At 46.8% G+C, this 24,180-nt stretch overlaps 1 protein-coding gene and 1 pseudogene across 18 annotated transcripts in view; both read right to left on the minus strand.

Annotated features, from left to right (window-relative positions):
• Positions 1–24,180, minus strand: part of hfp (Poly(U)-binding-splicing factor hfp) — a 94,490-nt gene that overhangs the window by 7,474 nt on the left and 62,836 nt on the right. For 11 of the 18 annotated variants that reach the window (XM_089578327.1, XM_089578325.1, XM_089578326.1 and 8 more), the window contains 6 exons: positions 22,329–22,397; positions 16,220–16,322; positions 13,493–13,621; positions 9,165–9,330; positions 3,991–4,170; positions 2,986–3,903 (listed from right to left, as the gene is read on the minus strand). In XM_089578327.1, the coding sequence (XP_089434453.1) occupies positions 2,986–3,903; positions 3,991–4,170; positions 9,165–9,330; positions 13,493–13,621; positions 16,220–16,322; positions 22,329–22,397 (1,565 nt within the window). The remainder of the gene's footprint in view (positions 1–2,985; positions 3,904–3,990; positions 4,171–9,164; positions 9,331–13,492; positions 13,622–16,219; positions 16,323–22,328; positions 22,398–24,180) is intronic. The other 7 variants (XM_089578339.1, XM_089578340.1, XM_089578336.1 and 4 more) reach the window with 6 other exon arrangements.
• On the minus strand, positions 4,177–9,155 carry LOC149349413 (uncharacterized; annotated as a pseudogene).

A 24,180-nucleotide genomic window follows, 5' to 3' on the forward strand; every position in this document is an offset into this window, starting at 1 on the left:
AACCATAGTCCCCTTTTTTCAATCTGAAAGCAAGTTGGCCCCAAACACAGGCGCAGAAAAAATGCAACAGAGTTGCACCTCAATACATCGAGCATAGATATATCAAACTCTTCCTTAATATTTTAAGGAATTTTAAACACATGCAACTTATACTTTATATACTGCACAGCTCAATGCCAAGCGGCGCTCACACAGGCAACTGGCAGTGCGGCAAAAGTTGATGCCTTTATCTCGCAGCAGTGTTCCTGTGCAGAGCATATCAATCTCACACCCATAGACAGCACCCTGGAAACAGTTGTGTGGTAACCTTGGAGTAACCATTCTGTGCTCACATCGGCTGTCACAGAGGAGGTGACTATGGCGATAGCTTTCATTCTAGCGTACCATTTTCCACATGACACTGCCATAGTGCAGAGTGGCCACCCTAGCTGGCATTTGACCTGCCATGGCTGTGCGCTCCAGAATTACCTTGAGCACCTTCAAAACAGTACTAAAATTTCAGAGGCAAAAGTTGTCCGAGTTACCATCCCTTCAATGGCTATACAGCGTGGCTCTTACGTGCTTTTTTTTTAAATTTCATATAGTGAATTTCAGCTATATCAAACTGTTTGAACTTTTCTCACATGTTAGAGAGAAAATATGAGGGTTTCTAAGAGTTAAACACGAGCACACCAGCGGTATTTACTAGTGTAAGTATTAGGTAGCTCTTAATTTTCACTAGGTAAGGCTTGAAAGGAGTGATTGCAAAAGTGCCTTCCATATTATTACCGCCCCAATTGTACTTCAAGCCTTATTCTTAAAAGAGGAGAGAAAAAAATTTGGAGATCAGAGTGACATGACCATGTCTTAATTGCCTTCAGCTTTTACCAAAAAGAAAGTAGTAAAGAACTTCGCCCTAGCTAAGACTTGTATCCGGATTCAAACAATGAGGAGAGAGTTATGTTTGGTCTCGGCAACAAGCAGAGCTTTGCATCACGATTGCATGATTACAAGTTGGCAGCCTTTGAAAGCTTGAAGTGTTAAAGCGGCTCTGAAACACTTTCTGAGGTGAGTACACAAAATCGCTCAATCACAACATCATCACATCATGAACACCTCAGCCAAATAATACACTAATACCCCTGTCACACTAGCATTTTAAATGTCATTTGAACCTAATGGCATTCGATGCATCGAAGGTCATTCGGTCTCTTTCGGTGCTACACGGAAAAAAATAATGTCATTCGAAAATGATGGCATCGACGATCAGTGAAAAAAAATAGTCCAACTGAACGACATCAGCGAGCAGAAAATATGTTTGAAATTGCTGTGTAGTATTTCAAAAGCGGGTGAGAACATTTGTGTGCCGTATTACAGTTGAACCTCGATATAACGAAGTCCTACTTGCAGCCGAAAATTTCGTTACATCGCGAATGTCGTTACGTCGAGGTTCCCATGTTTCAGCTGTCAAAATAAAGTATAACTGGTTCAGGAACACTGCTTGTTGATGGGAACTTGTAAATCACTTATTGAGGAAATACGCAAGAAAATCGAGTAATAGTATCGCTAACAAGGGCACCGGATGTTTTTTTCTACATCAGGAGCATAATGAGTGATAGCAAACACCGCGACGGCATCATTTTTCTCCGTGTGCGCATAGCAAAAGAACGAGCGCAGCGCCTAGTACTGAAAGCCGCCACAAGATGGCGCTACTGGTATCATCATCATCAGCATTGAACATTTGCAGCCGGGGACGCATCAGAGAAAAATAAAGAAAAATGTTCGCATCGCTCACGCCGGCGCGGTGGGATTGTGCTCGCGGCGCGGTTATACTCCGACGTAGCGCGAGCGCGCGCGGCACGGCGACGTCACGTCCGCGAAACAGCGGCGCCCGATCGCCAGCGTGTTCGGCGGCTACCGGCGCGCTCTGACGGCGCCCGGCACGGAATGCAGCCGGCTGCATTTCGCGCGGGCCGCGCCGAGAGTGCGCCGAAGCTGCCCACCCAGAATGCACCGCGCGCGCCTCCCACGCCACGCCTCCCCTCTACTATAGAGGCTAGAAGGTTTACCTAGTGTCGTGACCGGACAGGTGGGGGTGAAATATCTCGCTATGCATCGACAGATGGCGCTGCCGCCCGCTGGCGTGCGATGGGCGTCGCAGCCTCCAAGCCTCTACGGGTGAATGCTTCTTTTTTTTTTTATTCCAGGACTTCTGGTTTAGTTGGTTGCTCGCTTAGGGTCTGTTAAAGAAAGTGAGAAATCTTCCGCAGGCTCCTTAGATGGTCAGCATGTTAGCGCGCGCCGCGACATAACTGAAGTGTCGCCGATGGGCGCTACACGTCGCGCCATAAACACTAGCTGCAACGCAACAAGCGCGACTTACTTGCAGACGATGTCGAAGGGGAAGAAAAAAAAAACTGGACATAGAACAGCAGGGTGGGAAGTTTTTATTGCAGAGAGTTTCGCGCAAGCATGTGCCGACAAGGGACTTCCTGAGGGCTCTGCGCGCTCCGCACGGCTACTGGCACCGCCTCATTTTAAGAAGCTTTTTTTTCTCTCTCTGCGCACCGCGCTCCTTGTTCACTGCTTTTACGAAGAAATGCAGTCTTGTCAGTGCGTAAAACTTAATCAGTTCTGCCGTAACTTGACGACCATGCACTTCGCAACCAACGTCTTCAAATTCCCGCCCCTGAAGAAAATGCAGGAAACTAATCATACTATCTGCTTGTAGCTTGTTGCGGTTGAAAAAAACCGTAAATGCGTTTTCCAACTTTCCTACCAGCTCCTCAATTGGCTTTGCTGGGTACACTAAGCCTCCATGATCAAAAGTTTGAGTAAGCGAGGCATTTTTGTTGGACTTAGCTTGCAGAGGCAAGGTACTGAAACAACTTGCACATTCAGGGCAAGGAAACTTTTTAAGGAGTTTTCTCACTACATAACCAGCAACATAAAAAATTAACCGGCTGTCACTTTTTTTGTCCACACAACTGGTATGATCCCCCTCACCACTATGCTTGTCGAGTACCTCTGCAGCAGATGACAGGTCTCCACCATCTAGCAAGCCATCCACAAGTTCAGTAATTCTTGCGTTTTTTTCTTTGGGCACATCTGACGGCTGCAAGAGAGCAGTCACAACTTCTGATGACACATTTGTTCCTTTTGGTGGCTTTGCAAGGCTGTAGAAGGCCAAATTATTAATAATGATCAAAAACTGTCCCACTGAAGGATGATCGTTGCAGCCGAAACACTGACGCACAATTCCAAATACGTTTTCCATTCTGTCTTGACTCAGGTTTGCAGTTAATAAATACTTGTACTGCAGTGATGTTGTCAAGTATTCTAGAAGTGACAGTGTGCTCTGTAATGTCACCCGCAGCCCAAGCGCAGTCCCTGCACTTAAAAAACCACCACCATGCTGTGCAGCATATTGCTCCCATTCTCTCAGGAAAGCAATGAAATCATTTAGAAACTGCACACTTCCTGATTTAGCTCTAAGGCCTTTTGTTGGGACCCTAGAAGACATGACAAAAATAAGTTTCTCCATGAGCTTTACAAATTTCTCCGTTGGTTCAGTGCGTGAGTTGCAGGTTTTCTCCAAGTGATCCCGATAAAAAAAAATCCCTTTGAGTACCTCCTCACTAAAGAGCTGGAATGCCAGATTTACGCGCATTTTTTCAAATGAATTTGGGCGTAAATGGGCCTTTGTGATATGGGGCATCACTTTAAGCGTGACAGATTCTTTGTCCAGCTTCCAAGCTTCTTCAATTACATCCACATGGACATGCCCACTCGGGATCTGTGTGCCTTTCCCCAGAAATGCATTCCGAACGCACTTCACCAGGTGGGGAAAGTCCGAAATGAAGTGAATGCTTCTTCCCTTGTCAACAGGATGGGGAACTTTGCACTTGATCTCTGTGCATGAAGCTGCGCAAGGGAGAAAGCAGAACGAACATTATTGACAGACTGAAAAAGAAGAACTCCTGGTTAGTTTTAACAGAACAGCTAACATACCTTTGATGCCAAACAGCTTCCATAAGCACCGATTCCAGGGAGCACCATCACTCGTCCAGAAATCGACGAACAGGCCAGATTTCTCGGCCAGGATTGTGGCCTCCAGAAGTATTTTTGAAAGGGTAGATGCCTTTACATTGCCCTTAGCTGCAAATACTCCGAGAATTTGAGTCCATTTTCCTGCAAATATGGGAAATGCACTGTGAGTAATGTAATAATGAGCATCAGCAGTGTACATAAGCTACATTTGCTAACGTGAACTGCAGCACAAATATATATATATATAAACAAATATGCAGAACTATAAGGTATTAATTTCATTAACGCACCTTGGAATGGCTGGAACATAATCACAAGGCCATGGTCACTCAGGGTTGTCTTGCTGTTGTTGTCGCTGAATGGACCAAGGTCCACAAAACCACTCAGTTCCCCAGATGATGTCACACTGATGTTTTCAGACAGCTTGATCTTGCCAAAGACGAGACCACCATGAAGGCTAAATTCTTCCATTTTCCTCGTCTTCTCTTTAAGCGCAGAAAAGACGCTACTACTAAAACCAAATGTGCTCTTAAAGCCCTGCAGGTACTTGGCTAAGCATGACTTGCTTGGCAAAGCCATAATTTCGTGTCGTCAAATGTTCGTACAGCTGCGGGCTTCGCATCCGCATGAGGATGCACTCCAGAATCCATAGCTGGTCATAACACATTCCCCGGGTTGATTTCCTAGAGGCTGCCTCAAAGCATGCTTTGACCGCAAGGCGCTGTTTTGGTGGGAGGCCACTGATTTTGGCTTCCAGCACAGTCGTTGGGATTGACTGGGTTAATTCTCTGAGTTCTTGAACACTCTTGTTGGCTTGAGACAGTTTTTTCTTTGCCCGGAATAGGTGAACGGATTTTCGCTTCCGGGCATTGTTTTGCTTGAAAGCCGCTGCTCGCTTCTTGCCCCTGTTCATATGGTTTAGGATAAGCCTTCTAGTGTATTTGCATCGAAGACAAGACTTTCCATCGGGCATTGTCACAAAGCAACTTTTCGAGAAGAACGATTTCCCATACTGGGTGCATTGGCCAGGTGAGATAGGTTCAACCTCACAGCCTGGGCAAAGAAGCAAATTATCGGTCTTCCTCAAAGCTGCAAGGGCGTCCTCTTCACACTGTACGCGAAGCTCATCAACTTTAATGTTTCGGCAATACACTGTGCAAACATAATCTGCAGCTGCGGCACATGTCGAAAATGTTACGTGCTTGGTTACGCACACATCACCTGGCTCAGCACTTGTGTGCCACCCAAAGCACAGAACTTCTGGGTTGTTCGACAGAACAATTTTGCTGCATGACGGTGAGGGCGGGACGATGTCTTTCAACGGATGCGGTTTGTGCGGCGGCATATCTGATGAAGTCTCTTCGCCACCAAAATCTGCGCAGTCGCTGTTTGTTTGGCTGCATGATGCCCAGCGCTTCGGGGCTGGTGTACAGTTGTCCGCTAAGTTTCTCTTCTTCCTTTTTCGTGGGACAGGCTTCGTCATGTAGGAGGGAGCATCCGGAAATATTGTCGGGACGGCGTCGTCGGTGAGCGCTGGCCGCTCGCGATCTATTTCCACAAGTTTCCCGTTTATAAGATGCTGAAACGTCCTTTGAATATATCGTTCGTCAAAATGCCTCTAACACACAACACAGCTGTCATCCAAAGTCTTGTCATCTCGTTTTATGTTCCGAGCCCACTCTTACAAACGAAGGGGGTCCGACGGGGCACGGAACAACGACACTTTTTCTTTTGACGACTTGTAGCCTCCTTTACAAAGTGGCACAAAACAAGTCCTACCTTTCTTGGTCGGCATTTTCACGTGCAATGCAGGTAAATCACTCTTTGAGCACAATCAGCGACGGGAACGACACAAAATCACGCACGAATCGCGGCCCACGTGCATTTCCCGACGGAGCGAACTGCGAGAGAAGCGGCGCGCCCAGCTCGCCTAAAGGCTACAGCGCCACCTACGCTATGCATCCGAAACGGTTTCACAGCGGCCTATGGATATGGCGGCCGTTCACGACACTAGGTAAACCTTCTAGCCTCTATACCTCTACCCCCTTCGCCACTCGCCTCCTCTGCCAGGGCACGTTTTTTTTTTTTTTTTTTTCGCCGCTCACCCGTTTTAAAGGTACGACCACACTAGCTCCACGAGTTTGTCAACACTGAAGACTTTTTTTTGTTGTTGTCTACGAGGACATCGCACGCAAAAAAAAAAACAGAAAAACGAACGGACGCTGCAAGAAAATTCCGGTTTGCGCTTTCACGTTCAGAGTCTACAGCTCGCCAGTGGCGTCATGGCGCGGCGCGTCTTGAAACTTCCATGCCGCGGGCTTTGTATGCGCACGACAGATGGCGCGGCGGTACGTTCTCGCAGATTCCCACACTGCCGGCAAAATTGTCGCGTAAAAGGGCAAATACAAACTGCGTTTCGTCTCGGCTAAACTTTTAGCTCTCATTCGATTGTCAAGGTAGCTCCTGGCACATGCATGCGATGCGCAAGGACTTCGTTACATCGAAAGTGCGGAGCAAAATTACTTCGTTAAATCGCGAAAAAAAATACATGGTTTTCAATGGGGAAGTGATTGGGAAATGAAAAAAATGCGTTACATCGCGAATTTCGTTACATTGAGGTTCGTTACATCGAGGTTCGACTGTATAAGCTTAAAATATTATTTGCAGCCATTCTGCACCACTTTAGCCATCAAAAGCCAAACCAAGTGCAAAGTCAACCACAAATCCGATAAACGTAAACAAACAAAATGGCTGACATGGCGGCGTGCGGACAAGCGCAGAGCTTGGAAATGACTTCCAAAAGGTGAACTGCTCAGTTACGTCTTTAAGTACCTTCGAGCTTAATAAACAGGGCACGCCAGCCAGCAAGAATCACGCATCCCAAAATGACCAACGGTCGTGGGAAAGACGCTGCTTCGCGCTCGGCCGATGCTGTAGGCTGCTGAGACCGAGAGTAATAACTATCCACGACAGCCTCTAGTGTGAACAGATTCACACCAACATTAACTTTTTTTTAGCAGAACTAAATAAATGCACTTTCTAGGTTTGGCAGTGTGCATATTATTTTTTCGCGTCGCTTGTTCCTGCTGCGTATCTGGTGTCCAGAGTACGCATTCAGTTCGAGATCGAATGCGAATGAGTTCCCCTAACTCATTCGATGGCGAATGTCATTCGAACCTAATGACATTACATGTTCCCGTGTAGCAGTCGAATAATGACATTAGGTGCTAATGTCATTCGATTCGAATGACATTAAATTTGCTAGTGTGACAGGGGTATAATACACACAGCAGAGAACCCACAATTGCACATGAAAGTTGGAGAATCCTTTCCAGCGACTATTTCATGCTCGTGTCCTCCTATGTGTCGCTCATCTGCGTAAGTCAGTTAAGAGATGGCTGTTGGTTAGATTATTTGAGACGTCATGCAGCCGCCATCGCTGTGGCCAGTCAACAGCGTTGCTTTGGCGGGTGAGGAACCACTCCTGTGGCTTTCATACACTGACATAAGACACTGCACTTTCCATAGCCTTTCAAGTTTCAAGAGCAATTCAAGAGCATAACGGTAGGCATGGGCTGATTACCACAGAATCAATGCTTCTAGAACCACTTCTTCGGCATTAGTCATTCCAAAAACTATTGCACGTGAGCCCCAGAGCTGAAAACAATCAATATTTCTAGTCAAATCACGCTGAAGAAGCTGATCAGAACTACCTCATTTCAGGCAAATTGCATAAAGCTTAGAATTAAATTTTGATAAAAGCAAAATGCAAGGAAGCTTTCCTTCCGCACTGAGAATGCTCACCGGGCTGAAGAAGTTGCTATCGCCCTCGCGGTTGCAGATCCCCAGTGCAAGGTTGTCATTTCTGACTCGCATTTCACTTGCGAGAGCTATGTCAAGGGCGAGGTATGTCCTCTAGCCTATCACACACTCTATAACGCCATTAGAGACGCCGAACCCACGCCTAGACGCATTGCGTGGGCGCCAGCCCATCAGGGACCCCCTGGAAATGAAGCTGCAAATGTGGCTGCCTGAGCACTTATCCTCCGGGCACCTACTTCCGCATCCTCGCCAACCGCTGAGCCTAGCAGACCACTTCTGCAGTTTCAAGAAATTATTGACGACTACAAAAACAGGCATCGCCAGATTTCTCCACCTGCAAAGGGACTGTCGAAGGCAGATGAATGCATTCTGCGACAGCTACAGACGAACATCTACTGGAGTCCCGCAATGGCTGCTCACTATGACCCGAAAATGAATCCTTTTTGCCCACACTCTGACGAGCTGTCTTCTCTATCCCACATGGTGTGGGCCTGTCAGCACAGTCCCCACATCCCTCCCCACCGCCACTAAAGCGGCTTGGGAGACCTTCCTCCTTGAGTGCGATGGCGCAAGCTGACCTCACACGCCGAGCTCGCGAGGAGACGGGATCTGGCAGCATCCCGGACTAAGGACGCGGACCAAGATGATGCCAGCCAAACTTTATCTGTACTGGTACACTTCCACAATGACTAACCATGCAGTGTTTTTTTTTTTACACGGCGAGACTTCTAATGGTATCACATTAAAAGCTTAACATGGGAGTCTGCGCAACCTGAAAAATGCACCCTTCAGTGCCTGGTGCACCTCTAGGCAGGGAGAAAATTCAGCTTTTAGTGCGAAAGCACTACTTCACGGGGTCAAACCCACCAAGCATCTTGTGGCGTTCATGACCTTGAAGGTGCACGAAAAAAATACAGCTGCGACTGGGTTTTGAGCCCGCGGCGGCGCGAACAGATCAGCTTCGCTGGCCACTGCACGAGAGCACTATGCTATCGGCGCAGCCGATCACGCCTGGTGTTAAAGTGCAACACACACTCGCGCTGTGCATTGCACATCGTCATCTTCGTCAACTTCCATTGGCGGCGCGAACAGATCAGATCAGCTTGACCTTGATCAGAGCTTAACCTGAGTTTAATATCGTCGCCAGACGTGCCAATGACCCAGCAAAGCAAAACCATTAACAGGCTAAACACATGCTTCCGCACGCCTACTCTGTTTAATTACCTTAAAACCCAACCACTTTTTTCACGCTTCCAGTATTCCAAAATCTTTTAAGGGCACCTGTGGAAATCACATCAGAAGCCACAACTTACCAGTGATGATGCCCGGTGCATTGGCAGCCAGCACTGGCTGCGGGAGCACACCCGGTGGACCAACTAGGCCAGGTGGCACCAGGGTGGGAATAGTGAGGCCTGGTGGAGGGATGACCGCTGCCGCAGTTGAAGAACCTATGACTCCAGGAGATGACAGCCCCAAAGCCTGTGAAGACAGTGCCAGGATTTGCTCAGAGGACCACACTGGCACCAGCACTGCGCAACAGTGCTTCTACTCCCAGCAAACCAAAAACCTCTCAGAGACGTCTAGCTAGATGTCTCTCAGAGGTTTTTTTGTTTGCTGGGCTGCTTTGTGGTAAGAGATGTGCTCCCCTACTGAAAGTACAAAGGATGCATTTACTAGTGCACACAACGCCCAAGAACTATATCAAACCCCTGTGAAGAGGCGCAGCCCTTTTCACCAGCTGCACACACCACAGTGCACTCAGTTAAGCTAATCCCATGGTCTGAACATACCGCTCCACACAGCTGCAGGGCATGCAGTAGTGTTTCTCCACAAAAAAATTTTGCTTACATAAATTCAACAAAGAAACTAGAAGGTTGAAGGCACACGTTAGGTGCATGTGTACACGTTACAGCACCTGAATTAAACCCTGGGGGGTAAATTGTAAATTTCATGAATAAACAAAGATGTGCTTGGTTCATGTAATGCAATATCCAAGGCATTGTGCTTCACATCTACAAACAGCAAGCAAAAAGAATGCAACTGAGTACAGTCGAGCCTGCATATGTTCAACCTGGATATTTTGAATTATCAGCTATACTGAACACATAGACGATCCCCTTAAAAATCCTGTGTAAAAGTATAGGACAGTTGGGTAGTCTACTGAACTCTCATTCCGCCAGTCATTCGATATATCAAATGACGCACTGTGCCCCAGCATGTGGCGCTTCTAACGATGCTGTTCAATCACTTTTCGCACGCGGAGATGGGTCAACTGTGTGGCAGCAACCACAGGATGAGGTGGATGTCTCTGGAACTCAATTCCACAACACATTGCTGTCATGCGGTGAAGCCAACCCAGCTAATCAAAGCCTATGCACGGCTTTAGCCAGGTGTGCTTTGCTGCCAAAGAAACCCAAGTATACCTCAATTTTAGTAAGCAATTATTGTAATTATAGTGTACTCATAAAGCCACAGCATGTCACTGCAAGAAGCATGGAGGCAGGAAAGAACTCTGGATTATTTGAAGCCGCTCCAGCCCTCCCCGTCTCGGCGCGCTTGCGCAGCAGGCATTGTAGCGGGCGCCACCACTGCGCTCCGTGTCACCACTGGCTGCACCGTCGGCCAAAGACTCCCAGTAGCGAGAGTGCGTGACTCCCGGAATACTTTTTGCCAAGCAGCTCGGATAGCGAGGGCCTCTCCCGAGCTTTCCTTCCTCCATGGCAAGAAGCTTGTTTGCTAAGTGTTCCTGCTTCTAGGTTACACATATCTACTGCCATTTTTATATATCAAATTATGATACATAGGACTACTTTGCCATCCCCTTTGAAATCAATATATCCGGGTTCGACTGCACTGTTATACACAAGCTGTTCAAGGTTGAAACAGCACACAAGAAATTGATTTCAACTACAAAATGAATGGCAAGTGCATGCCGCCACTTATTCTGTATACAAGTTTTTCATGTACAGAATTATTATTACAATTGTATTATTATTATTATTATTATTATTATTATTATTATTATTATTATTATTATTATTACAGTTGACTCTCAATAACTCGAACTTGGAGGAGGTTGAAAATTTGTTCAAATTAAGGGGAGCCAGTTAACTCTTTCCTTACTGCACAAAAATGGCTGAATTTGGTTGGTTGGTTTATTAGGGAGTTAACGTCCCAAAGCGACTCAGGCTATGAGGGACGCCGGAGTGAAGGGTTTCGAAAATTTCGACCACCTGGGGTTCTTCGTGTACTGACATCGCAGAGCACACGGGCCTCTAGAATTTCACCTTCATTGAAATTCGGCCGCCACAGCCGGGATCGAACCCACGTCTTTCGGGTCAGCAGCCGAGCCCCATAACCACTGAGCCACTGCGGCGGGGTGGCTGAACTTGGGGTGTATTGAAAGAATTTTTTTTTCTTTTTATGAGAATCACCAAACATCGCACATTGCAATGCATGACATTGTAGCTTACTAGTTGCACTTTTGAACTAAACAAACGCCAGAGTTGTGCTGCAAAACTTTTGAAAATGCATTGGTTAAACAAGCTGCTAACACAAAAAAACAATAAAATTAAAATATGTAAAACCTTGCACATGTTCTTAGTTACCATTCTTGCAATTTTCAGCTGCACACATAATACCCTGCACCTTCCGTGGCCTTTCAAGTTAGGCAACATGACTGGTGTGCCGCTGGAGGAAGCAGCTGCATGAGGACATGAAGTGGAGGTAGATGTGGGATGTGCTTTATGTTACACTTGTTCTGAGCTCTGTTTTTGTTATAGCAGCACTTGCAGTCCCTACTTTTTTAAATTTTTTTTTGGTTGGTAGTAATGAAAAATAATTGGTGTATCTTGATGAGGCAGCGGGGTCATAGCTGAATTTTAGTCCATGGTCATTTCGATAACTGAATAATAATCACCACTCCCATTGTCACTTTCTCTGTTGTAACTGACGATTACGATTTCTTGCACGTTTCCGTGTCACCAACTATGAATTCCCAGGCACAACAGCTGAACCGACACCGCACTGGGGCGATGGGCATAAGTCGCCGCGAGACATGTGAAGTCATGAATGCATGTGCGCACAAAACAGAGAATAACGCCGTCCCTACAAAAATACACGGAATAAAGACAGCAATTTTAGACACTCAGATTTCACAGAAAGTGGTACTTTCACTTCGGTATCACTAACAATGAAAGCCAACTGCAAGCACTGAAGGTGGCGTAAGCACTTGCACAGCTCACAGAACACAATTTCCTATCTATCTACCACACTAGCAAACATGCACAATATTTGACGGCAGGTTTTAAAAAATGTAAACCCGAAAATGAAGGGCCCAGTACAAGAAGTTGAAAAAAATGAAGCCTGTATTGAATATGCAAAGTCTTTGGGCACTTGCTAAGTTTTCAAAAATTCTAGTTATTCAATTAAAGCTCCATACCTAGAATAAAGAACCTCGTCTTCTACTTACGAATTTTGATACTTGCTTTCTCTGCGGAGACAATGTCATAAAAGCAGCATTCTAGACACATCAAGCTCAGTAATTTTCAGCAATTTAAATATTTTTTGTTAAATAATTATGCCACCATCAAGGAGTTGACTGCTCTTTTGAAGACTACAGATCTATCCCAATCAATACAATAAAAACCAAGCATGTTTATTTTGCTGCTAATAACCGTGTGCCGCAAATAACAACGGGCATACTTTTGACAAAATTTGAGAAGAGCTAAATTCAGCCACGTGCAGGCAGCAGCCTTGCCCTGACGCCCGATTACAGTATTCACATGATTGTAAGTTCGAGTTTTCACGCCTGATTATGGGTCATCTGCTGCATGTAGAAGTGTATTATTTGGCTCGGATTTTCATGAAAACACAATCCAGTAATTGAGCGAGTTGATCTGCTCTCCTTGGAAGGTGTTTCAGAGCCCCTCGACGATTCACCGATTTTGTGGTGTCAGCCAACACTTTTAATACTATCCCGTTAAAGCCCTATTTCTGAAAATTAATCTTCTTGGAAATACCCTGTGTACTCCAGTCTGATTAAGCCCGGCAAAGCTCTGCTGGCCTTGGCTCCCTCCCTCTGATATATTTTCTTATCTTTCTCTTGAGAGGGCCGATAACAGGGCAGCTGCTGCCATCGCTGGTTTACTTTGTTTTCTCTGGCCGCACTCTCAGCACTTCGCTTCCGTGCTGCAGCCACTCTGGGGAGGGAGGGGATAGCAGCTCCGATAGTGCAGCTAAGCTGGCAAGCAGAGGGTGGGTTTTCACTGCTAGCCCAGTAGCTTGAGATTCAGATCTTTCTATTGCCCTCTCCACAACAGCATCCCTTCGTTTCATCTTCTTCCCTTCTTTCTCCCATCACCGCCCTTTTTGCTTTCTTCTCTTTCCATCTCTTCTTTCAACCTCTCTGCTGGCAACAGCGTCAGAAGTGCACTTTGGGCGGATGGAAGCTGGACAGACAAAACTTGCGGACAAAGAGCGGAATGTAACCAGTATAAATGCATTCCTGCATTAAAGTCCTATACCAGTAGATCGCTCTTCAGGGAGTCAATATCTTGCAATTCCATTTCCCCACCAATCACTACTAGCAGACTATACAAGCCTTGCTTCAGCCTGTCACCCATGCCAAACAAGTGCTTACGAGGGCATTGTTGGCAACTGCGTCCATTGCCTGAATCTTGGCCGTTGCTGCTGCTGCCGCCACAGCTGCAGCAGTTGGCATGCAGCTCTGCGCACTGGGCGGGGTGAGGGCGTTGGGCGGCGTGATGGCCTGCAAGAAAAAAAGCAGAGCCTGTATTCGGACTGCCCCGTAGAGCACACCACTAAGCAGCAGCAGCTATGACAGCTGCCACTGAAAACAATACAAGACTCCAAAAGTACCATTTGAGCCTGTCCCTTGTCCACATAGGTGCATTCATACCCAGTCAAATACACCAGGTACTTAACTAAAGGCCCCTTCCCCCTTAAATGCTCTGCAGCACTGAAATCAGCAGTTTGGTTAAGCTAATCTGACCAGGCTCAGTGGCACTTTGCCCTATGACTCATGTAATACCCCTCTGTGCTGAAAGTGCGCAAATTGCAAAAATGTGCAAATGAAATCGCACTGCTAGGAGCGACGGCTTCGTGGTGACTACGGAAATGATCCGCATGAAAGCAATCACTATTGCTCAGCACATGAACATTCGACCTGCAGACTTCAAAGCTAGTCGAGGGTGGCTTCAATGTTTTGTGAAACGGCACCAACCCTCCATCTGTTGTCGAACAACATTGTGCTGGAAGCTTCCAGCCGAATATGAGGACAAAATAATGAAGTTTCATCACTTTGTAACGCACATCAGAGGAAGCATGAGTAAGAACTCTCAAATAGGCAATGCTCATCAGACCCCGATCTGGTTCAATGCCCCTGAACATTACACAGTGGAAGCTAAAGGGGCCAAAAGTGCCTCCGTGCACACTGCTGGCACCAAACGGCAAAGGTGCACAGTGATGCTTTGCATCACTGCTGATCGAAGGAATCTTCTACCCCAAGAGAATACTGTGGGGACGCGCTTTACTCGTTCCCTGGGGTTCGCATCTCCGCAGTGCACCCTCAACTCGTCCCCTTTAGTTAGCTTCCCCACAACGCACTCTCTCCTTAGCATGGTCAGTTACCAACAAGAGAGGGCACAGGCACCGCAGCGCCACGGATGGTGCAATTGCTGCGTGCACGGGGGAGAGAGCTCTCTTCTGCTCGGGACTGGGGAAGTGTGTTGACGTTCGGCGCGAGGCTCTGCTCTTCACTGGCTGGCGCGAAGCCTCGTGGAGAGGAACGTTCCCCCGCACCTCGTCCTGTCCGGCCGCGGAGTATCCCTTGCCCTAGCGTGGGCGAACATTCATTCGTAACTGTGCTGGTGAGTCGGACGTTCTCGATTCCTCAGCGTATCTTGTTGCTAGCTGGCATCATTGTTGTAGCAATAAATGCCTTGTGTGTGTCGGCCAGAGTGTCGTTCCTTTGTTCCCTGAGAGCAAGGCCCGCCATGGTCGGCGTGCGCTCGGTAGCATACGCGACCACGGGATGGGGTCCGTGCGGTTTTGAACTGGGTCAGCTGCGCTTAAGCGGGGAGAATGTACTTATCTCAATTAAAACCCCATAAGACTCAGCCAAGAGAGAAGATCCCCTAGGGTATTGTAGTCCGGGTGCAAGAAAAAGGCTGGACGTCCAATGAATTGGTCATAGGGTGGCTGAAAACAGTGTGGCAGAACCGACCGGGAGGCCTATTACGCTGCAAAGCCCTTCTTGTGCTCGACAGCCTTAGAGGGCACTTAACAGACCTAGTGAAGACTCGGCTGACAGACTGCTGCACGGACTTGGCCGTAATTCCTGGTGGCCTGACAGGAGTGCTGCAGCCGCTTGGTGTTTGCGTTAACCGGCCATTCAAGACAGAATTTCGGCAGTGCCACACCAAGTGGATGGCTGCGGGCAACCACAGAACAACTCCGACAGGGCGGCGGAAGCGAGCGTCCCTCCTGCAAATGTGCTCTTGGATTCTGCACGCGTGGCGTTCGTTGTCAGTGCACACCATCTCAAAAGAGTTTTAGAGTCGGAGGGCTGTCAAACGCCAAGGATGGCACAGAGGACGACCAGCTTTGGGAGCACGCCAATGAAGCAAGCTCGTCCGACAGCGGTGAGAGGGCCGATGAGCTGAGCTCGTCCGACGGTGATTAACGCGAAAGAGGCGATGAATGGTGAAATAAAATTTTCGTATCTGTCGCCACCTTTTTAATTATCTAACACAGTAGTCGCAGCGGCACCACAGTGTGTTAATGTATAGCTATAGGCCTGACTCGTGTATAACCCGCACCCGAGAAAATTTGGTGAAAAAAAAAGTGCAGCTTATACAAGAGTATATATGGTAATTAAAACAGCAAAATGCAATGCAAAAGTTCATTACAGCTGCATAAGAAATTACCTAACTATGCTCTAAACTTTGCAAGATAACTTTTGGTCCACGACCAGCACCTCAAAATGTGATTGCATATTTGAAACCAACAGACATATTTGCGTGCAAAGTTACACCAAATTCTATCCATAAATAAAAAAAAAAGTAAGAACCTCGTTCTCTTTTAAAAGGAGTCTACTGTATGACAGTCAACTTATTAAAGACCAAGTAGACACAGTAATGGGTTACAAATAATTTTTTTGTTTCCTGAGCACACAAGTAAGGCACAAAGGGTAGGGAATTTCAAGTGACCCCAACTGATTCACACCACTGAGATTCTACTATTTCTGTAACCATGGCAACACTTCTAGGGTATACAGGTGCCAGAGTCAAGGCCACACGGGCAAGCAGGCGGTGGCAGCAGCCCAGCACCATGAATGGCTACTTACCCTTCCAACTCGAAGATACTGTCCACCAAGGTCAAAAAGATTCATTGAAGCAATAGCTTCATTCGCCCCCACATTGGTTTCATACTCAATGAAGCCGTACTCTCTGGAAAGAACAGAGAGGTACGAGTTGGAAGACAACCATACAATGCAGAGCAAAGAGATGAGAGAAAAGGGAATACAGCCTGAAAGGTCGCACTAGTATTTATTTCTTGCATTTCCTAAGGAATGTTACCATAGGAAAACACAATGACACTGGAACAACAATCTGTTAGAACAGGCTGTAAAAATAACAATAAAAGCGACCTGCCTGCAACCAGGACTTACAGCAGAATCTTAGCAATTTGAGACCAGTTTATAAAATCACGGTCTATGCACTCAGCACTGCAACCCGAAATGTGAATTACGGCAGCCGACCCATCTCTCAGACTCCAATGACTCAGAATTGCACAATATGTTTGCTCCTCTGACGAACCGTCACGTACCTCACAGGAATATGTCTTTCTCAGAAGTATACAGCCCAAGGGGTCTGCTTCTGAGCCCTGCAGTGCGGCTCCTCTTGCATACTGAGGGAGCCGAATCTCACGAAGGCAGGAGGAATTCAAGTCCTAAACCCTCCCAAGCTTAGAACTGTCAAATGTGCAAAAGAGACCCGCTACACGGCTTGGAAGCAAACCCCTTTGGCTGTATAGTTTTGACAAAAACTGTACAGGGTCGTCCACTCTTTGTGCGAGAAAGCAAGCACATGGCCACACTCTTTAGAGGGCCACTACATGCGACACAGCCGCTCGCCACAGCATGCAGTAGGAGACGATGGACCTGTATCTACAGCTTTGCATTTTATGCACAGCTGTGCCGGACACAATGGCCCTCCAAAACGCACTCGTGTGTTTGCACTAAGAGCGGACGACCCTGTACATATTCGTGACCGATTATTCGGACTCTGTGGAGTTAAAAAAAAAGTTTTTCAGACCAAAAATAGACAGCACCAACTTTGTGAACATTGTGTTTTCGACTGAAAGTTGGTTTCTCTGAGCCAACGTTGATGCGAGCAGGCATCGCTGTCACAAACAACCGGCCTTCCAGCCATGACAGGTGTCACGCCATCTTGGATTTAAACAGTCATTCGACAGACAGGCTTGGGTGGTCTTGCTACTTGTTATTCGGTAGTGCCCCTCAAATTAAGGCACGCCTTTTGTTGCCATCAAGGTGCCCTACAATGAAAAGCATGCACACGATCACGTTGAAAATGGTGGTTTATGGGGTTTAGCGTCCCAAAACAACTCGGGCTTTCGACCACCTGAGGATCTTGCACTACATATTGAAAATGAGACAGCGGCAGCACGCACAACGGTTCAGATGATGCCGCCTGAGTACAATCTTCTAGACCACTATAGCTGTGGCACGTAGGGAGGGAAATGTCAGTGGTGCTCGCTTCTCCTTGCAGATCGCAACCACTGTTACCCTGAGAAACCGATTCTGTTCCCCTGGCACAGGGCGTGCACTGCGATGCATTGGCGGCATGAGGTGGTGCGAACATGACACAGGCATAACTTTTGCCCAAATACAATCTAATTTTATTGCCTGCAAATTAAACAAGAGAAACAGCAAAGTTTGCAATTTTTGAGGTCAGTTTTTCTCAGTGAAACAATTTTTTTTCGTTAATTTCAAAGATTTTTTGGACTGTTTAATTCAAGACACTGACATTCCTTCAGTGCATCTCCAAAGGTTAGCTTTCCCAAATGGACCCGCAGGTGCTATTGGTGCTACGCAGCATGTGTAGACTGATGATGATGATGATGTGGATTTTCCATGCCGTAGGCAGCAGGCACATACCCAGCCAACCAGATTATGTGTTTTTCACTTGTGCCCACGTTGTGACGCAGTTCACACATATGGTGCGTCGTGCTGCCATAGGCAATTTCGCAGAGGCTCTTGCTTTCTCCATGTACGGCAGTTGCAAAAAGGCAGAGCCTCCCCTTTTCCATGAAATTAAAAATTATTGAACGAGTTGAACGAGGCGAGATGAAATCTGAAGTTGCCGCAGCGTACAAGATTCCGAGAAGCATGCCCAGCCCTGTTTTGAAGAACAAGGCCGACATTCGGGCTAAACAGAGAGAGGAGACCCAGCAGAAAAAGCGAGTCTCTGCGACGTTTGCAAAATGTGCTTTCGGTTCTGATAAACCTACCAACATTTTGCGAAGTGGCTAAAGTATTGGAATGGCGACCCGGTAGGCCAAGGTCACAACGTCTCCCTCATCGTAGACAACGGCTGTGCCCACCACTGCAGGGCTACTTTCAGCAACACTGCACTTTGTTTCCTGCCACCGAACAACATCGGTGCTTCAACCCTTGCACAACGGGGTAATTCGCACGGTGAAGGTTGGTTGTAGGAAGTGTCAGACTGAACAGCTCCTGCAGAACTCGCGGACTGAAAGACACCTAAAAATCGACCTCTTAGGCATCCTGTCTATGATAAGTGGGTCATGGAATGATTTGAAAAACGAAACTATACTTTCAGACATATGGTCTACTGTACCAGAGAAGACAGAGCAAATTCTTTGTCAGGTGAGCTCGACGAAGCAGTCACGAGTCTTGATTTGTTGAACCAGTTGTCCAAATTTCCTGGTGCTATTTGTGATGGGCAGCAGTAGGTAACTTTGCCTTCGCGGACGACAACACTGAGACCATGGGAGAGCTTGCAGACTAAAGCATCGCCGGTGTCGTAGTTAATATTACCGCGTATCATTGCATTGTGTGTTCGTTCACGCTCAAGGCAGCAGGAAAGGGTCGTTATCACTTTTGTTCGTGGCGCGAGAAGCGACCAGACTAATCTCGATTGTTCGCAGCCATGAAAGGCTGCATCTAGGTTTTTCCAGATTACCGTAGATGATCTTGACCTGTTATCTGGAAGTTTCCTTGCCGGCTTTAAATTGAGCGATGCCGCGAGCGGCGGACATTCGTAGTTCAACGACCGCCGAGCACGCTTGTTGCTTACGCCGCCGCCGAGCGATTCAGTTCTTTTGCGGGCGCAAGTCAGCCCAAATAAAGAGCTTCGTTTCCAAGACTGGTTGGTGTCTTCCTGACTGCTGGACTGCCGTCACTACAACGTGACATCTGGTGGAGGTGCTGGGTAGCCTTCCAGGTACCGGACAACCCCTGCAAGTCGCGACGCCAGCCCTTTGAGTTATTCGCCGGAAGACCTGACTCCAGTCTATCACGCAGCCTCTGGAGTCTCCAGCCATGACTTACGCCGCAGCAGTGCGCCATCCTGTACCTCGACGATGGGACCCAAGCCCCTATCGCCCTTAGCCAGCTGCGCTGGAGCGCCGCCCTCTCGCCCCAACTCACCCGTCCTACGAGCGTCGTACACGGCCGAGGAAATGCGTCGAGTGGAGAACACCAGACCAGCGCCGCCCACAATGCTTCCACTGCGGAGAAGCCGGTCACATTCTCCGGTACCGCCCATACAGGAGAATGGGCATCCGAGGGTTCCCTTACGACGCCCCACGACCCCGACCGGGCCAGCGACCAGCCGAAATCGAGCATTTTTTCCGTCGGGAAGGATGCTCATCGCCGAGCCGCCTATCGCGTTCTCCGTCGCCATCGTCATCGCGCTAAGTATCTCCTAACCGAGGCTACGCAGTGCGTGGACGCATCCCCAGCCCCCGAAGGTTAAACTGAATAAAGCAGCCTCTGGAGGTGAGGTTGCTTCTGAGCGCAAGAACTAAGATCCTCCATCGACGAAAACAGAAGACCATGCCCCCTACGACGACGACGAACCCTACGACAACGACGACCCCTACGGCAACGACAACCCCTACGACGACGACGACCCCTACGACGACGACGACCCCTACGACGACGACGACCCCTACGACGACGACGACCCCTACGACGACGACGACCCCTACGACAACGACGATCCCTACGACGACGACGATCCCTACGACGACGACGATCCCTACGACGACGACGATCCCTACGACGACGACGACTACTACGATGACAAATACGACGAAAAAAACTACGACAACACCGACGACGACGACACGGCCAGACTTGAAGCTTTTACCGCTGCCCTTGCACCTTATTAGGAACGCTAAAGGACTCTAAGTTCTCGAAGCATTCTCCGTGTTTATTTTCATTTTAAAGCATCGAGACGATGCTTCTTTGGAAGGGGGGTAATACCGCGTATCATTGCATTGTGTGTTCGTTCACGCTCAAGGCAGCAGGAAAGGGTCGTTATCACTTTTGTTCGTGGCGCGAGAAGCGACCAGACTAATCTCGATTGTTCGCAGCCATGAAAGGCTGCATCTAGGTTTTTCCAGATTACCGTAGATGATCTTGACCTGTTATCTGGAAGTTTCCTTGCCGGCTTTAAATTGAGCGATGCCGCGAGCGGCGGACATTCGTAGTTCAACGACCGACGAGCACGCTTGTTGCTTACGCCGCCGCCGAGCGATTCAGTTCTTTTGCGGGCGCAAGTCAGCCCAAATAAAGAGCTTCGTTTCCAAGACTGGTTGGTGTCTTCCTGACTGCTGGACTGCCGTCACTACAACGTGACAATATTTCCTGTCTTTTTTTTTTTCAGTGACTTGTGCCTCGTTCTTTCTGCATTTATAGCCCGCTTTACTTTTTTTTTTTTACCCGTGCGCACCGCGTGCTTTGTCTCACGGCCCCAAGGACTTTAAAAAGTTGGCTTTTCCTCACAGCTTCCGAACTTGGAGGTGAAGCTATCTCAGGAGTACAGTTTTTTGTCTTTGGTATGCATTTACCTCAGTCTACGCTGAAGAGAAAAGTATACAACAGCTGTATCCTACCGGTACTCACCTATGGGGCGGAAACGTGGAGGCTAACAAAGAGGGTTCAGCTTAAGTTAAGAACAACGCAGCGAGCCATGGAAAGGAAAATGATAGGTGTAACGTTAAGAGATCGAAAGAGGGCGAAGTGGGTGAGGGAACAAACGCGGGTTAATGACATCTTAGTTAAAATGAAGAGGAAGAAATGGGCTTGGGCAGGGCATGTAATGCGAAGGCAAGATAACCGCTGGTCCTTAAGGGTAACGGAGTGGATTCCAAGAGAAAGCAAACGTAACAGGGGACGGCAGAAAGTTAGGTGGGCGGATGAGATTAAGAAGTTTGCGGGATACAGTGGCAGCAACTGACAAAGGACAGGGTTAATTGGAGAGACATGGGAGAGGCCTTTTCCATGCAGTGGGTATAGTCAGGCTGATGATGATGATGATGATGATGATGACGACGACGACGATGATGATGACCTCCGAATATCGCGTGCCGCGTTGTCGTCATTCCGCGGGAGGTACGTCGCCATGGCCAGACCCTCTTTACTATAGCAGTTTTATTTGAAAAAAAAAAAAAAAATCTTTAGAGTACCTGAAAAAAACATGCACAGTCATCTATAGGAGGTGAAATGGGACTGCAGTTTCATTTCACTATATCAGAGTTTACTATAGCGGGGTTATACCGTATGTGCACGCAATTTTTTCCTCTCACACTCATTGGATCGCAACGAAATTTTGAACAGATGTACCTCGGGGTGCACAGTGTGTGCAAATCTTGTTTATATAACCAGTCTTACCATATTTTTATTACAGTTTCGTAACAAATGATTTGCACACAAAAGAAAATAACACTACTTTTCATCATTTTTTTTTCTGTCGAAAAACATGTCAGATGAAATTACTTCACGTAGATTTGAACATCCTGTGGCTTATAGTGGACCACCCAGTACATTTTAAAATGTTCAGTCATAACAATTACTACTAAAACTGTGTACACAAGAAAGGCATACAATATACATTTCATAGAGCATAGAAATTCAACGACTGTAGCCATCAAAGCACTGATTACACACACCATAAGAGGAGCTCGATTTATACCAGCTGTGCAGGTTTCTGCTCCCTAACTTCATTATTAAAAAAAAAGTTTCCTCAAGTAGCGTCTCCTCTTAACCGGGAGAATTAATGCAACTCAATGGGACATTTTTAGTTTTATTTTAGGTTTTATTGTACCTTCCTGCATGCAATGCAGATGCTCTATCGAGCGAACTAAAGAGGCAGTGGCTTTGAGAACATGCACACATCTCTTACTTGTGTTTCCCAGGGGTAGATGACGGTATCAGTTTGCAGCTCCTGATTTTGCCAAATGCTTCAAACACACTGTGGCGACAAAGATAAGATGCAAGCACAATGTTGGTTCCATGACACTTACAAAAGCCAAGCAAATTTACCCACAGGAATATTCTCCTTTCAGTACATACATTCTAATTATGACAGTTAAAACACCCAGCACTATGTCAATAATTCAAGTTACTGATTTAAGTTTTAGGCACACTGAACAGACAATGACAACCAAGTAACATCAAGTGCACTCAAATAAAATAAATGCCCAAACACAAAAAAAATTAAATGCTCATGGGCATAAGGCAGTACAGTCAAACCTCGCAATAACAAAGTAATGCTTCAAGCAAAAATGTGTGTTATATCTGGTATTCGTCATAAAGGTAGGCGTCTAAATTCGCCTTAAAAGGCAAATATGGGACTTTTTCAACGACCACACGTTTTACTCAAGCTAGTATTAGGGTAGCTTCTGCGATGAATTGTATATATAATGTGAAAATTCATCGATGGTGTAGAGGGCCTAAGACATTAGTACTACCTAGTGCTCACATAGAAAAGAAATTTTATAGATGGCTGCTAGTAAAAGCTAAAAAGAGGGTTGGGTAACCTCAGCAGCTATCCTTGGCTGCGCAAGGATGTCGAGGCTCCCAACGACCCAAATAAAGAGCTCAGCCTTCATCTCAAGAATGAGAAAGTGGCTGAGGTCTACTAAAATAACAGCAAAGCAGATGGTCAGAATTTAGAGATTCCCGAGAAATCCTGCTTCTCTTAAAAAGCTAAGAACGCAAGACATGTCAGCGATTGCATTATCCCCAAAAAGCAGTGTTGGATGAAAGAGACTATGTTAAATTTGAATGAAGTACTTTTTCCTTAGTTTTTCAAGTTTCACAAAAGAGAATAAGGTGCGGTTAATCGCTAATTCTTCTCCATATTCTTCACAAACAGGTTTGTCTTGTTTGGTTAACAGGAAGTTGTGTGTAAGGTGTGTGTGGCCTATTTGGAGACAGCAGAGAATCACTTCCTTGAAATGTTCCTAGTGCACACGACATCCACTCACCTAAAACCGGCTTTAACAAGTGTAGTTTGTTATTTACCTCCTTGTTCCAAGATGACTGCCATTTTTCTCTTAATTTAGGCTGTATTAAGTTCACACAATACATAAAGGGCATATTTACTTTCTTTATTTTCTTGCCACGAGCTTGAGCAGCGCATAAATCTGCTCTCTCATTGCCTTTTATTCCGACATGACTCGGGACCCAACGCAATATTATGTTTTGCCTCCTTGTGATGTTGCTGTTCCTATGTTGTGTATGATGTCCCCAAGTAGAGGAGTGATTGCATTATTATGGTTGACACTCAATTACCAGATCTAATTGTTCTAACCAATAATGTGCCTTGACAGCACTGCTATAAGCAGCTTATTTTACCATAGAACACATGGTGAAGCTGATGGTGCCACGACTGACCACTGTTATGTCCGATATATTGTTACAACCAGTATAAGTGGGCCTGACTGTATCGCCGAAATCGTAATATTTAATATTTTAATCTTCTCCAGAAATGCTCGTTTCGAACCGATTGTATCGCAATGCAGTGGCCATTTTTGGCACGGAAAGGAGGTGGCATCCAGATTAGGCGCTGCCTTTCTGACTGGTTGTGCGTCCAGTTTGCATACTGCTCCTTTACACTCGTGATATGGATCCAAAACATTATGTCTCTGAGTACTCAAAGCTTTTTGCATGCAACAAAAGCTGGAAAGAAGCATTAATAGCGAACGAAAGCTAATAAGAATAACGTTACGGGTGGCACTTTCCGTTCTGCT

The sequence above is a fragment of the Amblyomma mixtum genome, chromosome 3 (assembly GCF_055824585.1).
Source record: "Amblyomma mixtum isolate Tamu chromosome 3, ASM5582458v1, whole genome shotgun sequence".
In the NCBI taxonomy this organism is placed as follows: domain Eukaryota; kingdom Metazoa; phylum Arthropoda; class Arachnida; order Ixodida; family Ixodidae; genus Amblyomma; species Amblyomma mixtum.